Consider the following 18,811-nt stretch of genomic DNA (forward strand, 5'->3'; position numbering starts at 1 on the left):
CAACAATCTGATCAAGATCTACCTGCAGTTTTCCTCACCCTTCCCTCTGATTTCTAATGCTATTTAGAAGCTAAATAGGGCCAAATGGGGCTTCAGGCCTGGAAGAGCTAAATGGGTATGCACGAGTATTTTAAGAAACAAGATGAAGTGACTATTTTGCTGAAAAAAATCCAGTTAAAAATTGAGATGTAATACATACAAGTGGTTAACAGTCATTCTCAAGTGACAGAAAGTATATTTTCTTTCAATTAAGTTTTTGAACTCTGCAGGCATCCCTGTAAGTTAAGATTCTCTTGTTGGTGTACATAATAATTTGAGTATTATGTGATTCTAGCTTTGTTTGCAAGCTTTCTTCTTGATGCAAACATCTACATGTCTAAGATGTTTGTTAATGATTGATCTGTATGAAGTGACACAATGAAATCTACTGATGTACTGTGGGAGAAATACCATGTCACCATACCTGTCTGTGAATAACTGTCTTTGTCCCATAGAGAGGGGTGCAGTGTATCCAAATATATGCTTGAAACTCCAGACTGATTAATTGATTTAAAAAAAAAAGGGGGGGGAGGAGGGAGGCTGTGTTATGGGGAAGTCTCAGAAATATATTTCTTCTCCCACAGTTGAGAAACAAAAGTAAATCCCTGTAGCTCAAATGAAGCAGTTAAAGCAGAAACCAGTAATGTTAGTTACTGCTTACAATAGCAAAAGAAAAGAACATACACACAGAAATGAAGCACTCTATGTAGAAACATATAAATATTGCTTTTTATTAATTTGCCTTCTCAGTTTGCTCTGAAACCTTTTTAAAGCAAGTAGCAGTCATCAATATCTGAAATAGTCGGTCTCAACACCTCCTACTTGTTTTGCAGTAACTGAAGACTAGATGGTTATCCAGACATCCCACCACAAAAGAAATTACATTTTAGTCAAGCTGTGTACCTGTCTACTACATCATACAACAGTGCAGTACTATAGTAGCTTTGCAAAGTTTCACTGGCATTGTAAGACAAGAACTAAACATCAGCTGTTCATTAGAATGCAAAACTTGAAAGTCAATCTGAAAAATTCCTAAATTTTGGTAAACAGGGTACACAGCCTTTTCAGAATGCATTTCCTTCATGTGCTATGAGGTACAAGATTCCTTATATGTAAATGGCTAGAGAAAGCAGAGGGAAACTTTTTTTCCTACAATGCTGTGACAGAACTCTTGTCCTTCAATAGTAGAATTCAAAAGCCTTTCTGAGCTCTCAGAATGTAGGTATTATTTCCAGCAGAGAGAAAAGGGAACAAGGCACAATTGAAAGGTTATGATTATTCCACCTCATGCATTTTTTTTTTTTCCTTAAGTCTCAGTCTTTGTTACAGTTGCTGGCTGCTTCAGCCAGTAAGGAAACAGCAGAGAAAATAAAAACTAATAAATCACATCAAGGCTATGTTTGTCAAGGCAAAGAAATCAAGTGTTTTAGGCAACTACAGTAATAGTTGGATTTGTTTTTTTTTTAATACTAGTACTGGAATTGAGGAATTTTCACAGGTAAGCAGAGAAGAAATTCATTCACTAGTGGATCTTTAAAATAAAAAAAAAAAAACAAAAACCAAAAAATAGACTCCAAAACTTCAGCTCATTTCTTAAGTAACATAAGCACATAATAACATCTTCTTAGCATATAACATTCATCGGTTCTCGCAGTAATTAGCTTACAATCATTAGAGATAAGAAATAAAGCTCATTACAAATAACTATCTTTCCTCTTAAACATCATTGAGTAACTATAGTAGCTGTTGCGCTTCAAATCAGGTGTAAAAGGAATAATTAAAAGCAAAATTTTCAGCTAAAATTAACTGATTAATCGTCTAAAATAAGATTCAGACTTTTTCTGCACACAAAATGTAAAATTACAAGAAAAAATACAAGAATAAAAATACATATAAAAATTACTAAAAATACAAGAATATTTTCAGTCAGCAGCAAGAATAGTGCAGACTTAGCGTGCTTCTAGAGAAACTAACTTAAAATTGTTCTGCTGCTACTCCTATGAATTTTCAGTGCCTTACAATTGTTTTTGACAAAAATAAGTTATCCTAATTCATAGGTGATTCTTTTGCAGCCATGTTTTGATATCATTCAAATTTGTATCCATCCATTGTATATTGTCCTCAATGGTTTCAATAGCTTGTTGGATGCAACGAAGCTGTGCACTTTTTTCCTCCAGAGAACTGAAGAATTCTTTCACCTGTTGAATAAAAAAATGCGAAGGACAGCTGATGAAGAGGCAGCAGTGTCTCTTAAAGAGAAGCACAATAAATGACCTGACATCACCACCTGACATGAGAAATTATCTTAAAAATTTCAAAACCTTCAAAAAGATACTGACTCAATCTCACAAACTGATGAAGATTACATTTAACATCAGATTACAAAGAAGCAGCTGCAGGAAGTGACAAACTGTTGTGCAGGGGAATCTCTCTGGTTCTTGCTCATTCAACAACCACTTGGACAGCAGTGTCTGTCTGCGTATAGACTTCCCCAGAGAAGAAAATGCTTCCCCTACTCTGCCTCTTGGCTGCTCAGTTGGTAACACACCTTCACTGGCACTTCAAGTAACGTCTCAGGCTGTGAACTGAAACTGTCCCTGCTGATATACACGGGATGCAAGATGCAAATAGTTGTACAAGTACACAAAAGGTACAAGTAGGATACATGGAAAAGAATTGCTGGATTGTCTCTCTCCTTATACTTGCTGTTTGTCTGCCAGTGTGTTTGCAGAGACTCTTATGTCATAAGTCCTGCAGATCCCCCAGAGAGATGCACAGATATTCTAGGTAGGGCACAGAAATGTCCCTGCAGCCTGTGGCACTGCTATAGCATTCTATTGGCATACTGTCAGAGTCCATTTGGATTTAAAACAAGTGGTGAGAATGAAGGACAAAAGAATGAACTGCTCCCTATATTTCATTTTGTACTTAATGTGGTCATATAATTTCTGCCTGTGTTTTGACCCAAACCAGGAAATCTGGATTTCAGCTTCCAAAAAAATGGTCAGGGATCCTGTTTTAGGACTTTGAATCTGAGTCTTGGTTTTGTTTGTTTGTTTGACACTGACAGAAGTGGAATAGGTGGACAAAATGATTATCGTATGTTGACATCCAGAAGCATGGAGAATTCTCCCTGGTGTAGCAGACATAGAGCACACTATACTTATCACTGCCTTTCAGACCGCTTGGTGAGAAGACCTGCTTTTGCTCTTATTTTTCCTCAGTACACTCCAGAAGAGAGCCACGAACATTACATACACATACATACATGAATACTCTGCGTCCAAGTCCACTGCTTAAAAAAATTCCATCTTTCTCCTTTCCACTGGCTTAATGCTCTGCCTCAAGGAGTTAAGCTCAAGGAAAACGCAGGATATTATTCTTATACTTCATAACTAGTCATGCTTTTAAGATGTTAAAATTTAAACCAGAGTTTTGTTTCAGTTAAACTACAACTACTTTTTAAAACCAGAACAGCTAATCTGAATGGCTTACCTGTGCAAGCTGTAGCCTAGTTGAGTACTTATTCGTCACTCCAGTGACAATGGTTGCTATGGAATTCGAACCAAGTTCAAATCTGTCAAAAAGAATAACCTACACTCAGAAAACGTACAGTTTGGTAGAAAATAGCATTTAAAAGTATAATTGGGTACAGGCAGCAGTGAAACAATGCATGCTCCTTACTTTTCTACTAATTTCTCCCAGTTTTCCTTTAAAAACGTCCATGCAAGTTGATAGCCAGATGGGTTTCTGGCAACGTACATAATAATGTGTGGAAGATCCTGAGTTTTTATGATGTCGCCACGGAGACCTTGATCCAGTAACCTAAGAATTAATAATACATATGGAAGTTGTATAGACCAGTAGATAAAGATAAAAATGACAAATGATTACTTGCTTAGTATTTTCTACTGTTTTATAAAGTTTGCATTTCTAACGGTCCCAACACTGTTGGGTTACTTCCAATTTTTTACAATGTATATCCATCCTTCCCATTACTATTACTTTCATAATTACAACTATTTAATAGACCTGCATGCTGAATATAAATTATAAGAACAGTCTACATTTTGGTTCTATTCAAAAGTTTCCAACGTAATAGGAACCTCCCTAATCCCTTGTAGGAAACAAATTTGTTCTACACTGTCAGTGGAATATTCAGGCCTTGTAAACTCCTGAGTAACATGTCCAAAGAGCAGCAAATACAAAAAATAACATTATGAAACAGCTACATAGCTACAAGCTAAATGAGAGTGAGTTCCATAGAGAGAGTAGTTCCATAACCCCCACCAGAAGGCAGAAAGCAGGTTTACAGAATGCAAGCTTTGAAGGTTTGAATATCTGAAAACTTCAGTAGCACTCAATTTTCTCAGAAGTGGGAAAACACTTTTTTGTAAGAAAGAGTATATACACCTATAACCAAAAATAACTAAAAAGGTAAACAACGAAATATCTGTCAAGCAAAGACAAGGTATCTGAGTAGGTTTATATTTCATCCTAATTTGCTGCTGCAATGCTGAGCACATTAACTCCTGGCACTAAAACCCTTAAATGAAATGCTGCAGCCACTTGCTCTTCGTGTATAAAATCTGTAATGCATTTTATAAATCCTGAAATTCAGCAGCTATGTAACAAGACCGAATGATACTAGTTCCTGTGTCAGTATGTGGTTATTCACCCCAAAACACAATTCTCTTCTTGTGTAACACACTACTCACCACTGAAGTTTATCCTTGTTTCTGGTGAAGCTGAGAGCTAATTCAATTCTACTTTTATCTATGCTGAATGAGTGCTGTCTGTATTTACTAAGGAGGAAATCCCAACCTTCAGATGTTTGTGCTCCAACAGCATACACTGCTGTCTTCACATCAGCTGGCAAACTACAACAAATTGAACACCAAGTTACTCTCCATGTCATATTTAGGAATGTTTGCAGAAATATAACCTCGACACCATCATACATCAACTCATATAACAGACAGTTTCTTAAGAAATACTAGTCCTTCGTGGGTATTAGTGATCCTTATTGCTGGGAAACAGTTAAATATACCAGGCTGTATCACAACAGTGTTCCTGCCCTGGAAATGATTTCCAGAAATATTTCACTCATTCCTTTATTTTTTTTTCCTCACTTATTTTGTATATTTCTTTCCTATCTATCTTGTATTTAAGATAGACGATGGATACCAACATAGTCTTCTATGGCCTGCCCAGAACAGTCTCTCAGAGATGTTTTGGAGGGTGTTTTAGAGAGAGTTCTTATGTCATGGTGAGAATCACAAATTACACAGATGTCATGAACAGCAGCTACCTATTTTTATAGAGCAGTCTCCAGACAGATACAGAAAGGAATGTATTTATATGTAATTTTCACTTTTCTAAAAAGAATTTTTCTAAGAATTTTTTCACGTATCTGAGAAGACAAGCTGGGGAGTACTACATGACATACGTGCTAGTTTGGGTATATAATGTTCACCAGCACGTGAAGGAAGTGATGAGTTAAAGTATGGGATACGGAACTAAAAAGACTAAACTTCAGATTGCTAAGAGGATTCCATTTCATCTCTTTCTCTAAATTAACTTTCCTATAATTAAAGTATCAGAAAAGACACTATAAGAAAAAACAGTTATTTCCAAAACAGACCTCAAGGTTCCATTGGATTTCTGCCATTTCAGAAAATACTCCTCTGCTTTGTCCACACATGGCTGGTATCTGCGCACACATGCGAAGAGCAGCAGGGACTGCCGAAGCATTCTTTCAGACACTGAGCCATCATCACTCCAAAGCTGCTTGTCAATTAGGTCTTTAAATAAATTGACTATATATTCCTAAAATAAGACAATAAAAATTATATATAAAGCGCTTTTTACAAGGTGCAGGCAGAGTTACGAAACTCGAGATACTTAAAATGTTACCTTTAACTGTTTTTCTGTATCATCCATATCCCGCTTCTCCATCAGCTTGTATATAGGAACCAACTCATTCATACCTTGGAGTACAGGCATGATTTCTGTTTCCCGTTTCAGGTATAAAGTCAAATCTAAAGCTTTAGAAATTGGAATTTTTTTTATTCTAAAGAGAAGAAGGAAAGGGATAAAAGAAGTTGCAATTAAGCTTACAAAACAAAAGCAAAATCCAAGACACAATTTTTTAACTTTGTTTTTAGAAGTCAAATGCAGCTGAGCAAATAACATAATATCTAGTCTTTGAACTAAGAAATGGACTGTAAGGGAATGTTACCAGTAAGACACACTTTCTCCCCTGTCCCATGGTCATCAAAGCACTGTCTCTCTCTTGCTGTCTGCTCACTTTTCTCTATTTAGCACATACAGAAGAAATCCAATCACTGAACATATTTCCCTTGTAACACCTTTCTAGCTTGATGTGCAGGTACTTAATCTCTTGTAGTAAAACCTCACAGCTATAATCCCAGCTAGTTCTTCACTTTAACTAACAGCTCAAGCCTTCTGTGTCTGCCAGGATATACCTCAATTATTTATTACAAGAAAAAATAGAGAAAATGCAAGAGGACTTATTTCACTTCATCCTGGTAAATTTTTAATCTTTCTGTGAAACGTTTTTTCAGCTTCTTTTTGCCCATGCTATCTCCCCATATGCATTCTTATTTTGTCCTTATTCACCTTTCTTTTCTTCAAAATACAAGTCACCCATCTTAAAAGGAACCAAGTTTAATGCAATTTGCATCTCTAATTGTCCCTTCTTCCTTTCTTCTCTAAGCTTCTTGAACACAATATGCAATCTTTCTTCAGGCTCCCCTTTTCTCTTCAAACTTTGAACTATAAAAACCTTTCTTCTGCTGTCCAGATAAAAAAGCTGACTAGCCCTGCTGGCATCTCTTTTTGAGCTGCCACCTCAGATTCATGTGATCATCTTCCAGCTCTCCTTACCACCTTTTTTTCTGGAATGCTGTAAGATCAGCAATTAATGCATTCAGTTCTTTGGTTCTCTTTGCTTCTCTGAGTATACACACCTGTTCCAGTTTTGTTTGCAAAACACCTCTAAGACCCATTTTTTTGTAATAACATCCACAGAACTAAGACTAATCATAGCTATAATCATATCACATTTTTATTACTGTAAAAGCCTTGTTTCTAATTGACAAATAGAAACAGTGTCTTCCCAGGAGCAAAAACACTACCCTACTCCATCACTTTACACCAGCATCTTTCCACTAGCATGTCTGCATTGAGCATGACCTATTTTTACTCCCCTTTCAAATCTGTTCTGTTTTTCATCTGTGAAATGTCGTGCTAAGAATTTAGCTTCTGATCATCCTCTGGTGTTTTCTGCCATCTTCCATCTCTGACTTTCAGGTTTCTAAGTGAGTATGTTTCTCCCTGCTCCTCACATTAAAAGGAAGCTCTTCAGTCAAAGCTACTAGTCAAAGCTTCACTGGTCTTCTTCCTCTGGTCCCTGCTTAAAGGTTGGCTTTGCTGTATTGTCCACATCAGAAATTAGGCATGTATTGAGTGCCACATCTCTGTGTTGTACGCTGAACTGAGCTCACTGAGCAACCCTACCTGTCTGTAATTTTGCCACCTTTGCCTGTAACCTTTATCAGAGGCAAGTGCAAGGGACATCTTGTTTTTTTTTTTTTTTGTTTGTTTTTTTTTTTGTTTTGTTTTTTTTTTTTTGTTTTGTTTTGTTTTGTTTTGTTTTTTGGTTGTTTTTTTTTTTTTCAGTTCAACAAGATACAGTTCAACTGAGATATATGTCATATATATATTCAACACTGAATATAGCAGGTCTTTTCGCAACATCTCATCCTGGAATGCCTACTGAAAAACAGTCTAAAAACCTCTGCTGAATTACAGAGTAAGAGGTTGTATGCCCTACCACCTACTCAGTTGCCTTTTTGCTCACCAGCTGGACCAGGGAAGTCATAATATTGCTTCCATGCTCCCCTTTCTTGAACTTGAGAGAGAAAGCACAGCTACCTGTGATGCAGGACAGGACAAAGATTTGACAGTACTAGAGAACATCAGTATTTCCACATAAACGCTCTCCTAGCATTAGCTCATTTGCAAAATCTTGACTGAGAGATTTAATAGGTTGCGTGAAGATGTGCTGATGACCATTTCGGGTACTTAGAATAACAGTTGTAATCCAGACACTAAGTGTCTGCATCGACTGAGCTTCCTCAGAAGCTAAAATTTTAGCAGAAAATTATATGAAGAAAACTTTCAAAGAAAAATAAAGTTTTATCAAAAACAGATATATGCTCCATTTTGTATGCTTTCATTAGCCCAATGTTAGCAGCAGAAAAAATACCTTACAAAAAAAATACAGTAATGCTATAAGCTCCATCTGTTAACCCATATTTTTCACTTAACCAAAGGTGTGCCATGTTTACTCTCAATGTCTTCATGGTGTAAAAGTGTTACTAGTTAAATACACGCTACTGAGAATTAGTGACAACACATTAAGAAGAATTACCTTATCTTAAAGAAAACCTTAACTTGCAAATAGGATGTGGACTCAGTTTCTTAGTATTTCTTGTAATTCTAATAATCTCGTGTGAAAGACCTCATTACCACAGTAAACAGGTCATTATCATTAATAGTACACATGTATTTGCCACTTCCCTGTGAAAGTTGAACTCAGAAGTTACAATTAAAAACCATGTGACACTAAGCTAACACAGCAAATGCAGAATTTCACTGAGAACTTCACTCCAAATTTCACTTTTAAAAACAAGACCCAAACAGTGAGTTACATCCTGTTTCAAACACTTCACAGACCATGAGGCTTATTATGTCTTCTTGTCTGTTTCATTAAATATACTTGGATAAGGCCACTGCAAATGAGAAATCCCGGGTTTACATTGCTGTAAGCAAGAGAAGACCATGCTCCTATTTGAATGATATAATGAAAAATGTATATGTAATCAACTTTAGTGGTATAAACTCATGAATGCAGTTTGTATTGTTTTTGACTTGCACAGAATGCCTTACCTTACAAGCTGGAATATGTTGTTAATGAGACTTGCTCTGTCATTGTTGCTAATCGCTGTATGGTTCTCTTTCAAAAGGTTGATCAGATGATCCCATCCATCATCTTCATAGTGCACAATGTAATAACCATTCATGTACACATTGAATTTGATCCATTCAACCTCTTCCGGAAGGATAATGACATCTACAAACAAAAATATAATTCCTTTTTATTAGTGGTTCAAAATCACTCTAATATTATACCCAATAATAGTCTCATTTCAGAGATTTAAATAAAACTATAACATGAATCCTGAATATACTAAGAGATTATTATAGCAATGCAATTGAGATGACAAAAAATCATTTATCTTGTACTAGTAGCTGCAGTTGTCAATTCAGCAAAAAAACACCTGGAAAGCTAAAAAGCTTACAGAAAAACTTTGAATACATTCATCACCTATAATTAATCAAATAAATTACCTGTTTTAGTTGTCATCAAAAATCTTTGCACAGTGTCAGCCTTACTCGTAATGTAGGTTAGTGGAATGTGCCACAAGTACCTAATGCAAAACAGAAATTTAATGAAAGAACTCTGCAAAAGCTTCTCCAACCTGGCCCAGTATAACAGCTGATGAGTATCTTTTACCTGCAGGATGACAGCAATGACCTTCACTCACGTCTCTATTTTGGTGCAGAACCACATGCACCTAACTAGCCCTAATTTAATTTGCCTGGGAGGTCATTAACAGCAAAGCTACAACAATATGGACTTTCCAGCCTATTTCCACTGGCGTGTCCCAGTGCGAGTTCACACAGCTCGCCTAGGTGCCCAGCCACCGTAGCTGTGCAGCTACCGGTAACTCGGTCAGGCACGCCAGGTGTAGCCACCTGTAACTACTGCAGTAGTAGTACTGTCTTGAGCTGCACAGGGAAAGACTCACATCCAATCAGTTCAAGGAGCATTCCTTAAGAAACAACAGCAAAAGCTATTATTGTATATCTGTGTTTGCCATATGTGAGTATTATGGTTTGTGTGCTGAGATTTTCCCATTTTCTTTACCCGGTGGATGAATGGGAATCTGTTCCCGTCATGTAGTGCTCCTGCTGCAGGTGGACATTCTTTCCTCTCACTGTGACAGTTACCAGGGGAAAACCTTTTTGCAGTGTCCAAGTGTTCATCATTGCCTTCACATCAAGAGTCTCTCCTTTAGTCCAGTGCTGTTTGTTGGTGAGGGAAAAAGAAGATATGTAAGAAGAGGAGGAAGATGGAGTGCATAGACAATGAATTTAGTAGCTAAGAACTTCATAAAAACTGCTGTAAATTTGTAAGCTCAGCGTAGTTAAGTTTAGATTGGAACATGGGATATCAATGACAACTCTGGCTGTTCTTTTTCGGGACACTTTTACATAGTTAATGACATCTCTTTAAATAGTGCTGTTTTCCGGTCAGCCCTAGGCACAGAGGTAGGATTTCTGTCTGTACACATACTGATCCCACAGCACAGTATAGTAACATGAGAGGACTCAGATAAATACCAAACTCTCAAATACTGATGAGTAAAAAACTAGATGCTTACTGCATTTGAAGATGACTGTTGGTTCCTTCTGCAAAAGCCATCACCTTGTTGTTCACTTTTATCAGTACCTACTGTGAGACAAATCTGTAAAAGAAAGTTTTGGTCATCTGTTTTTGATATCATTACCATAAGTATTGGTCACAGTCCTCATTAATATACTACAAAAACACACTATTCACAAAAAGCTATTAAATATGGGGGGGAAAAAAAAAGTAAAAAAAAAAAAAAAGAGAGAATAAGAAATACTTGCATTTGTCATACTGTTCCACAAATCTTCATTTTTTGTGTTCTGATAGCTGTACTTCTGCAGGTACTGCACAAGTCCAGCTTTAAAAACATCATCAGTCAGGTAGTCCTTCAACATATTTAATATACAGGATCCCTGAAAAAAAGTGTGACAAAATGTTTACAAAACCACTCCCTAGATAGCAAGATGCTTCTTTCAGAAAATTTTCAGCAGGCTAGCCTAAACAGCAGTTCAATTTTGTATGTCTGTCTGATGAGAAATAATTGGGTTTTATATATATTTAAACAGTAATTTGGCTTTCATTATTTCCTTAAATATATTTTGGATTGAGTAAAATATGCTATTATTTTTTCAATTACTATATAGAGCAGGCTCCAATGAAAAATGCTGGTTGGTTTAAGCACCTAAAATAATGTTTTAATGTTTAAATTGATACACAATAGATAAGAAGAGGCAAAAACCTCCTCTTTTTATAGATGGAACAGGAAACCACAATTTGAACTACATTCAGGAGTTTTGGACTAGGATTTAGATAGAATATAAAGATAAAAACAACATTAAAAAGTATATTAACACCATGGTTCAGGGACGTTTTGTATAAAGGACTGACTGAAATCAGTACAATGCAGATGTATAGTACAATCAGTACAACTGAGAATGAAATCAGTTACAGATTTTACCTTCACATAAGAAACATCATCAAACATTTCTAAAATTTGAGCAGGATCTTCCACAGGAGTAGACACAGGATGTGATGAATTTAATGCATCCACTTCCATGGCATCAAAACAGTTTGATAAGAAATAATCTTCCTAATAGGAGACAAAAATGATTATTACTACCAAATTTTGCTTAGTGACTACTGAATTCCTATTAGTTCATATTTCAGTCCATTCTACATGATGTTGAAATCCCATAAGGAAAGCCAAACATGTCTTTGGTTTCATTACAGAGCTTTATAGGGAAGGGAAGGGGAAGGGGAAGGGGAAGGGGAAGGGGAAGGGGAAGGGGAAGGGGAAGGGGAAGGGGAAGGGGAAGGGGAAGGGGAAGGGGAAGGGGAAGGGGAAGGGGAAGGGGAAGGGGAAGGGGAAGGGGAAGGGGAAAGAATATAGAGAGGCAAACTGCCTCTACCCTTCTAAACCAACTTTAATACTCCAGCTAGTGAAACTTAAAAATAACTCCAAAAAGACATGCACACATTCCAACAGTTTGATGACAAAATGAATGGTTAGTAACCACAAAACAAACCGAAGGGGGAAAAAAAAAAAAAGATGAATTCCTTCATTATTATTCCACTGCAGTTTTATGGCAAGTTTCTGCATAGATCTTCCCAGTGCACTGTTCGTTTCACTACTTTGAACTAGGCATACTTGTAAAGTTTCATATATTGAACCTGTGCTAAAGCTAGCGGAAGGATTTGGGGATCTTCATTAGGATTTAAGTCTGACTATACATGATGGAAAAAAGAATATAATTTCATAGAATCATAGAATACCCCGAGTTGGAAGGGACCCGTAAGGATCATCAAGTCCAACTCCTGGCACCGCACAGGTCTACCCAAAAATTCAGACCACATGACTAAGAGCACAGTCCAATCACTTCTTCAACTCCAACAGGCTTGGTGCTGTGACTACTTCCCTGGGGAGCCTGTTCAAGTGTGTGACTACTCTCTCGGTGAAGAACCTCTTCCTGATGTCCAGCCTGAACCTCTCCTGCCACAGCTTGACACCATTTCTGCAGGTCCTATCACTGGTGATTACAGAGAATAGGTCAGTGCCTGCCTCTCCACTCCCCCTCATGAGGAAGCTGTAGACCGCAATGAGGTCCCCCCTCAGCCTCCTCTTCTCCAGCTGAACAGGCCCAGTGCCCTCAGCCTCTCCTCATACGTCTTCCCCTCTAGGCCCTTCACCATCTTCGTAGCCCTCCTCTGGACACTCTCCAACAGTTTCATGTCCTTTTTATACTGTGGTGCCCAGAACTGCACACAGTACTCGAGGTGAGGCCACACCAGCGCAGAGTAGAGCAGGACAATCACCTCCCTTGACTAACTAGCAATGCCTTTATACTTTTGGAAGTCTAAATAGCTTTTGAAAAGAGAATATACTTTGATTGCAATCATTAACTTCCATCACCAGTTTTTGAAATAATTAGATACAATAAAATCAATATTCTTACCCTTCGAGTTAAGATCAGACAGTTCTTTCAAAGAGAAATCAAAAACTTTCACAGCACAAACATGCTTGGTCTTCACCCTTACAAATTAGTGGACTTAGAATGCAAACATAAAATAAAAATACAGTAAATGCTGCTTACAACTTTCAGTTCTGGATGGGTAATGTTGACTGACACAAACTCCATGAATTTTGCAAACCCTTCATTTAACCACAGGTCATTCCACCACTCCATGGTAACTAGGTTGCCAAACCACTGAAACAACAGCAACAACAATTTTAATTTAAATATACAGTTTTTCACAAAAGCTGCTACTGACTGATATGAAATTGAATTTATAGCATGTCACTAACATTTAAGGCACATTTATGTAGTAATGCAGCTTACTCTGGCCTCTTTCTATTTCATTTCTTATTTTAATGGTAATACTCTACAGCATGGGTTTCCACTACAATTCCATGAAACTTTATAAATAAATCAGGTTTGATAGGAGAGCCACACATAAACCTGTAACAATTCTTAACTTTTTTACCTATACTCATGCCTTGCAATTAATTTCAAGGGTTAGCAATGGTGCAAAGTCCCCAGAGCACTACAGCTACTGAACTATACAGATTTTGGTTACAGCCCTTCATGCCTATGAAGCCCAACGAGACTTTATTGGGAACAGTCTCATGATTCACGTATGAACACCCTCAAACCGAAACAGCTATTTTCAGTCTATATTCTCAAATATCTCTCCATCCACACAGCTGTGACCACTCTGTGGGTCCCTTCTGATCCTTTATTGTTGCTCCTAAATCTCACCTGATGAGCCAGTTCGTGGGCTATTATCATAGTAATCCAAAGTCTAGAAGATGCTGAGGATTTATCAGGGTCATACAACAATGCGGATTCCCGATATGTGGTCAATCCCCAGTTTTCCATAGCACCAGACTGGAAATCAGGAATAGCTGCTAAATCTGGTGGAGGGGGGAGGAAGAAGGAGGGGGGGAGGGAAGCATCAATAAACTGCTAGGATTGTTTTACCCAATAAAGAACCCAGTCACCTGCTCATCCCACTTCACAACAGCTCCCACATCACACATTCTTTAAGGGTTCTCCTAAATGTAACAGCAAAAACATACCTTTAAAAAGTTCTATATAGAAGGATTTGCCGTCCTCAGTGAAGCTTTTCAACATACTCTTAAGTTACACGAAGCAGACAGTTTAAAAACATGTGAGCCAAAATTGTCCCAGTCTTACCTAACTTATTGATTTTATGCAATTTTACTCTCTATTCTTAATGCTATTCTTGAATACATTAAATTATGTAACACTTACCTTGTTTAGGTAAGGGATATGAAATGCTGAAGTAATCCTCATAAAAGTCTAAAAGTTTTACTGCCGCATCCAGTGCATAATCAGCTTGGTCGATCTTCTCTGGTACCGTGTATACAGAAATCTACAGTAAACAAGCAGGCAGTATTTAAATGCCAGCATCAAAAGTTTACAGAATTTGTTCTTTAACATAGGTACGTGAGTGGTCATGAAAAGTGACAGTAGAGCACATACCTAACAGCTTTCATACAAATGTTACTTTTAAAAAATCCAGATACATATATGTTCAAAATTAGAAATGAGAATTTTACTTTATCCTCCAGAACCACTATGCCTGTAAAAGGACATCTATACCTTCCATCCCCTACCAAGCCAGAGCTGTTTAACTACCACTGTTCTATTTTATTCCTGATTCTCCAATAAAACTATATTTAATTTCCTTTTAATCAAAGTCTTACATGAAACAACATTACCAATGCATGTAAGTATATAAAAAGAAAGCATATTACCAAAAACTTTTGGAATTAGTAAAAGTCTTAATGCAAACTAATAATCCAATTACAAAGCCAACTTTTTTCTGTCCTCTCGTTCATGTAAAACTTCACAATGTATAAATCCAACAATTTAGCTTGAAAGTACAGTATATGTTTCCATATAGATTTTGTTATAAAATAAGCTCTTAGAAAATCAGAATAGTTACATTAACTCCATGACTGGATATTTTGCTGATGGACTTGAAATCTGAAACAATAAAGGCCACGAGGTAGGTACTCATCTTGACACTGGTATCAAAATGGTCTTCAACAAGCCATGAATTTATATTCACAGTCTTCATCTAAAAAAAGACAAGCACAGCTCATCATCCGGTAGTACCTATAAGGACTTTGGCACCAAAAATCAATGTGTTTCTTTTCAGTGAAAGAAGTCAACCCTATGCCAGCCCGTCCCCACACAAAGAAAACAGAAACATACAGGTAGTTTCACTCATAAGTGTTACTTCAACATTGCTAAAACTAGATAAAGGTACTCATTCAAAAGCTTTAATTTTCCTCAGTGTCTGCCAGCACATCGATCTAATTAAGATCACACTTGAGTTGATCAGAAGTTGTCTAAATCTAAACATCACTTGTTACACATGAGAGAAACAAACTACTCCAAACAATGACTCAGCTCTCTCAGATATCTATTTCAAGACAAAATGAGTCACCTGTTAGAGTTTTCCCTTTTGATTTGCCTTAGGTAACTAATTTAGACTTGGAGTATATTTAGCCACATTGGAATACTAATGCTGGCACCCACCATTCATTCATTATTTTATCCACTTTTCAATGCAAGAACTGTTTTGTTTGTTTGTTAGTTTGTTTTTAACCAACTTCCAAAAGACTTCATTTTTTTGAAATGTACTTGGTGTATGGGGAGGCGTTGTTCCCTCATTTATAAGGGTTAGTTTCCTGGCAAATCACAAATCAATAATGCAGAAGAATTTGTGAAGAATCTCTTATGCACAGAGTAAGACCAAATGTATGACATGTGACCCACCCTACATATGCCTACATATTTGTAACTGCAAACCATATTTGTAGGTATTACACATACTCCACTTTCACAGACATTTTTTGAAGGCCAAATTAACCTTTTTTTTTTTTGTTGTTTTATATATATATATATATATACATATATATATATATATACATATATATATATATATATATATATATATATATATATATATAAGGTCCTGAATAATAGGATAATGAAGTTAATACACATGAATTATATTGTGTCTGTATTGAGATACATTTTAATATTAATTCTTAAAATCTATGACAAACACTGAAAGCGTTTTATGAGTAAAAGAAAGGTTAGTGAGATTACATTGTTCTCAAACCACTGCAGAGAACAGGAACCCATAGGATGCAACATCTGTTGCATTCCTTTATAACTGCGTATCAACACTACCAGCAATCATTTACTCTCAGAAAAGAACTGACATAATCTTTAGGTCAATATGCCCATGAACAGCAACTTCCTAGATATTCTGTTCTCCTTTTACTTTCTTTTTTAAAAGTCATCAAGCAACAGCACAACATTAAATATATGCACCTACAAGGGGCATATTGGACAGCGCAAGGTGCTTCGGTTCCCTCCTAATCTTAACTGAAAATCTGGCTTTGAAAGCTGGTTCATCGAAACACGGGAAGGCTGTTCTTGCAAATGTTGGCTCAAATTGCGTTGCTGCGAGCACTCTAAGGAAAAAAGAGAAACCTTTAGTCCACATATCTTCATATGCACAGTGTTCACCACCTTGTGTGAAAATCAAGTAATTTCACATTTATGAAATAATTTAAGTACTTTCAAAAACTTTTGTATGCTAAGAAATTACCATTTCTCAATCTGTGGTGGGGAACAGAAGTGGATACATAAAGCTTCTGGACCAACCTCCCTGATAAGGGGTTCTGGAATAAGAGACAACTTGCCAGAGCCCAGCGAGTCCCCAGACTCTTCCTCTCACATCACTGCAGGACGGGTGGATGTGTTGGTGGATTAAGGCCTGCTAAGGCTACAGCCAAGAACCCCATGGCTACCTGAAAGAACGGCAATCTCTGCGATATCCCATTATATATACAGTCTGGTGTGGTTTTGTGTGTGAAAGGAACCTCAGCAACAGATAGTTTCAAAGAGAAATTACAAAGCAGCCGACAACAAATTCTAAAACATGTAATATCTACCATGACATATCTATTAATGAAAAAGAAGAGGATTACCGGAGTTCTCCTTCCTGGGTCCTGTAGGTGCTTTTGTAGAAGCCATGGAAGGAGTCAGAGAGGTTGGCAGTGTACTGGATGGTGACGGTGTAGTTGTGGCCGGCCCGCAGCGGCTCGGCGGCGAGCAGTGCCACCTGCTCCAGTGCCTGCTGCTCCAGCACCCTCGCCTCCTGCGCCCCGACGGCCGCCCAGGCCACGTGCAGACGCTTGCTATGCAGGATTACGGCGCTGGTTTGACGGGTGACGGTCAGGTCTATGGCAGCTGTCCCCGTGAAGGTCTGCGTGGTGAGGTTCGGGTGGATGAGGAGGTGGTAGTGCAGCGGGACGACGTGCTCTGGTAGCCTCACCTTGTCCCAGGGAAACGGTGCGCCGCTGTCCCCGCCAAGGCCACCGCCGATGGAAGAGGCCACCACGGCCAAGCCCAGCACCACGGACACCATGGGGGCAGGCAGGCCCCGCAACAAGGCGGCTGGGTGAGGCGCTGCCATTTTGCACCTAGCGCAGGGAGGAGGCAACGAGGCCGCCCTGCGCCCGCCGCCTCATAGCAGCCCCGGGACCCCAGCCCCCGCTCCGCGCTGCCGGGACCGAGGCAGGAGACGGGGGCACCGAGAGAGCCTGAGGGAGGACGGGGACACCGAGAGGGAGCAGGACCCAGTCGGGAGCGAAAGTGAAAGAGAAAGAAGCGAAGCCGAGCGGGATGCGGGCGGAGCGAAAGCCGCGGGGGGGGCGGAGAGGCCCGGCCCCAAAGCAGGGGCTTAGGGTGTGAGCACTGCCCTAAGGAAGGCGTGGGGCAGCACAGCAGCTGCTCGCTGAGCACCCGTTGTCAGGACTGAGTCCCTGTCTCAGCAGGGTTTCCCAGAGGAAGCCCAGAGCACGGTACGGCCGCGCCTCTGGCCAGGCTGCGGCTGGAAGCACCTCAGGAGGCCACCTGCTTCAGCTGCTTTGGGAGATCTCCAAAGAGATCTCCGCCACCTCTCTGGGCAGCCTGTGCCTGTGTTCTGTCTCCCACGCAGCACAGAAGTGCTGCCTTGTGATCAGGGGGAGCCTCCCATGCTCCAGTTTGTGCCCATTGCCTCTTGTGACACCACTGAGAAGAGCCTGGCTCTTGTCTTCTCTTCACACTCCCTTCAGGTGTTTACAGGCATTGATGAGATCTCCCTGATCTTCCTCTTCTCCAGGCTGAACAGCCTGGGCACTCTCAGCCTTTCTTCAGATAAATAGCAGAGATCATCTTGGTTGGACTCTCTCCGCTACGCTCACATCTGTCTAGTACATGGAAGCCCAGAAAAGGACCCAGCTTCACACAGGGCTTCACCAGCCATCAGCCTTCCTTGCTGCATGGGCACATTGCTGGCTTATGTTCAACGTGGTGTCTACCAGGAACCTCAGGTCATTTTCTGCCAGGCTGCTCTCCCGCAGGGTGCCCATAGCATGTCCAGGTGCCTGGGGTTGTTATTCCACAGGTACAGGACTTGCCACAACTCCATGAGATTCCTGCCAGCCTTAAAGGAGTCCTTGCAAAGGAGTTCAAATGAAAATACGCTCTGTCATCACGGTGGTCTGGTCCATTCCAAGTGTTTCTAACCACTCCTGTGGCACAGAAATAAGTTCCTGGGTCTGTGTGTACCACTGCTGAAGGACAAAACCACCCAAGGAATGCTGGAAACTCTAGGATGACCAAGGCAGATGACCAGAGCAGAACAACTACCAAAACAGTTTCTCACCCTGCAGAA

The 18,811-nt window shown here is 39.1% G+C and overlaps 1 protein-coding gene across 1 annotated transcript; it reads right to left on the reverse strand.

The window, feature by feature from the left end:
* Nucleotides 1-746: 746 nt before the first annotated feature.
* Nucleotides 747-17,785, reverse strand: ERAP1 (endoplasmic reticulum aminopeptidase 1). The gene is made up of 18 exons (XM_068667858.1): nt 17,079-17,785; nt 16,421-16,559; nt 15,014-15,148; nt 14,317-14,437; nt 13,801-13,955; nt 13,135-13,248; nt 11,502-11,633; nt 10,825-10,956; nt 10,575-10,658; nt 10,058-10,215; nt 9,478-9,557; nt 9,016-9,199; nt 5,956-6,112; nt 5,684-5,868; nt 4,758-4,919; nt 3,724-3,864; nt 3,535-3,616; nt 747-2,237 (listed from the first exon to the last, which is right to left on the reverse strand). Exons 1-18 carry the CDS (start codon nt 17,564-17,566, stop codon nt 2,091-2,093), a joined length of 2,796 nt encoding a protein of 931 aa, XP_068523959.1. The 5' UTR covers nt 17,567-17,785; the 3' UTR covers nt 747-2,090.
* Between the last annotated feature and the right edge of the window lie 1,026 nt (nt 17,786-18,811).

The sequence above is a fragment of the Anas acuta genome, chromosome Z (assembly GCF_963932015.1).
Source record: "Anas acuta chromosome Z, bAnaAcu1.1, whole genome shotgun sequence".
Taxonomy (NCBI): Eukaryota; Metazoa; Chordata; class Aves; order Anseriformes; family Anatidae; genus Anas; species Anas acuta.

Excerpts from the sequence above, each read along its gene's own strand:
- ERAP1 (XM_068667858.1), bottom strand. The coding sequence starts at position 17,566 with ATGGCAGCGCCTCACCCAGCCGCCTTGTTGCGGGGCCTGCCTGCCCCC. Across the intron at positions 9,200-9,477 it reads TTTGATGACAACTAAAACAG|ATGTCATTATCCTTCCGGAA; the intron begins GTAATTTATTTG and ends TTTTGTTTGTAG. Across the intron at positions 3,617-3,723 it reads TGGGAGAAATTAGTAGAAAA|ATTTGAACTTGGTTCGAATT; the intron begins GTAAGGAGCATG and ends TCTTTTTGACAG.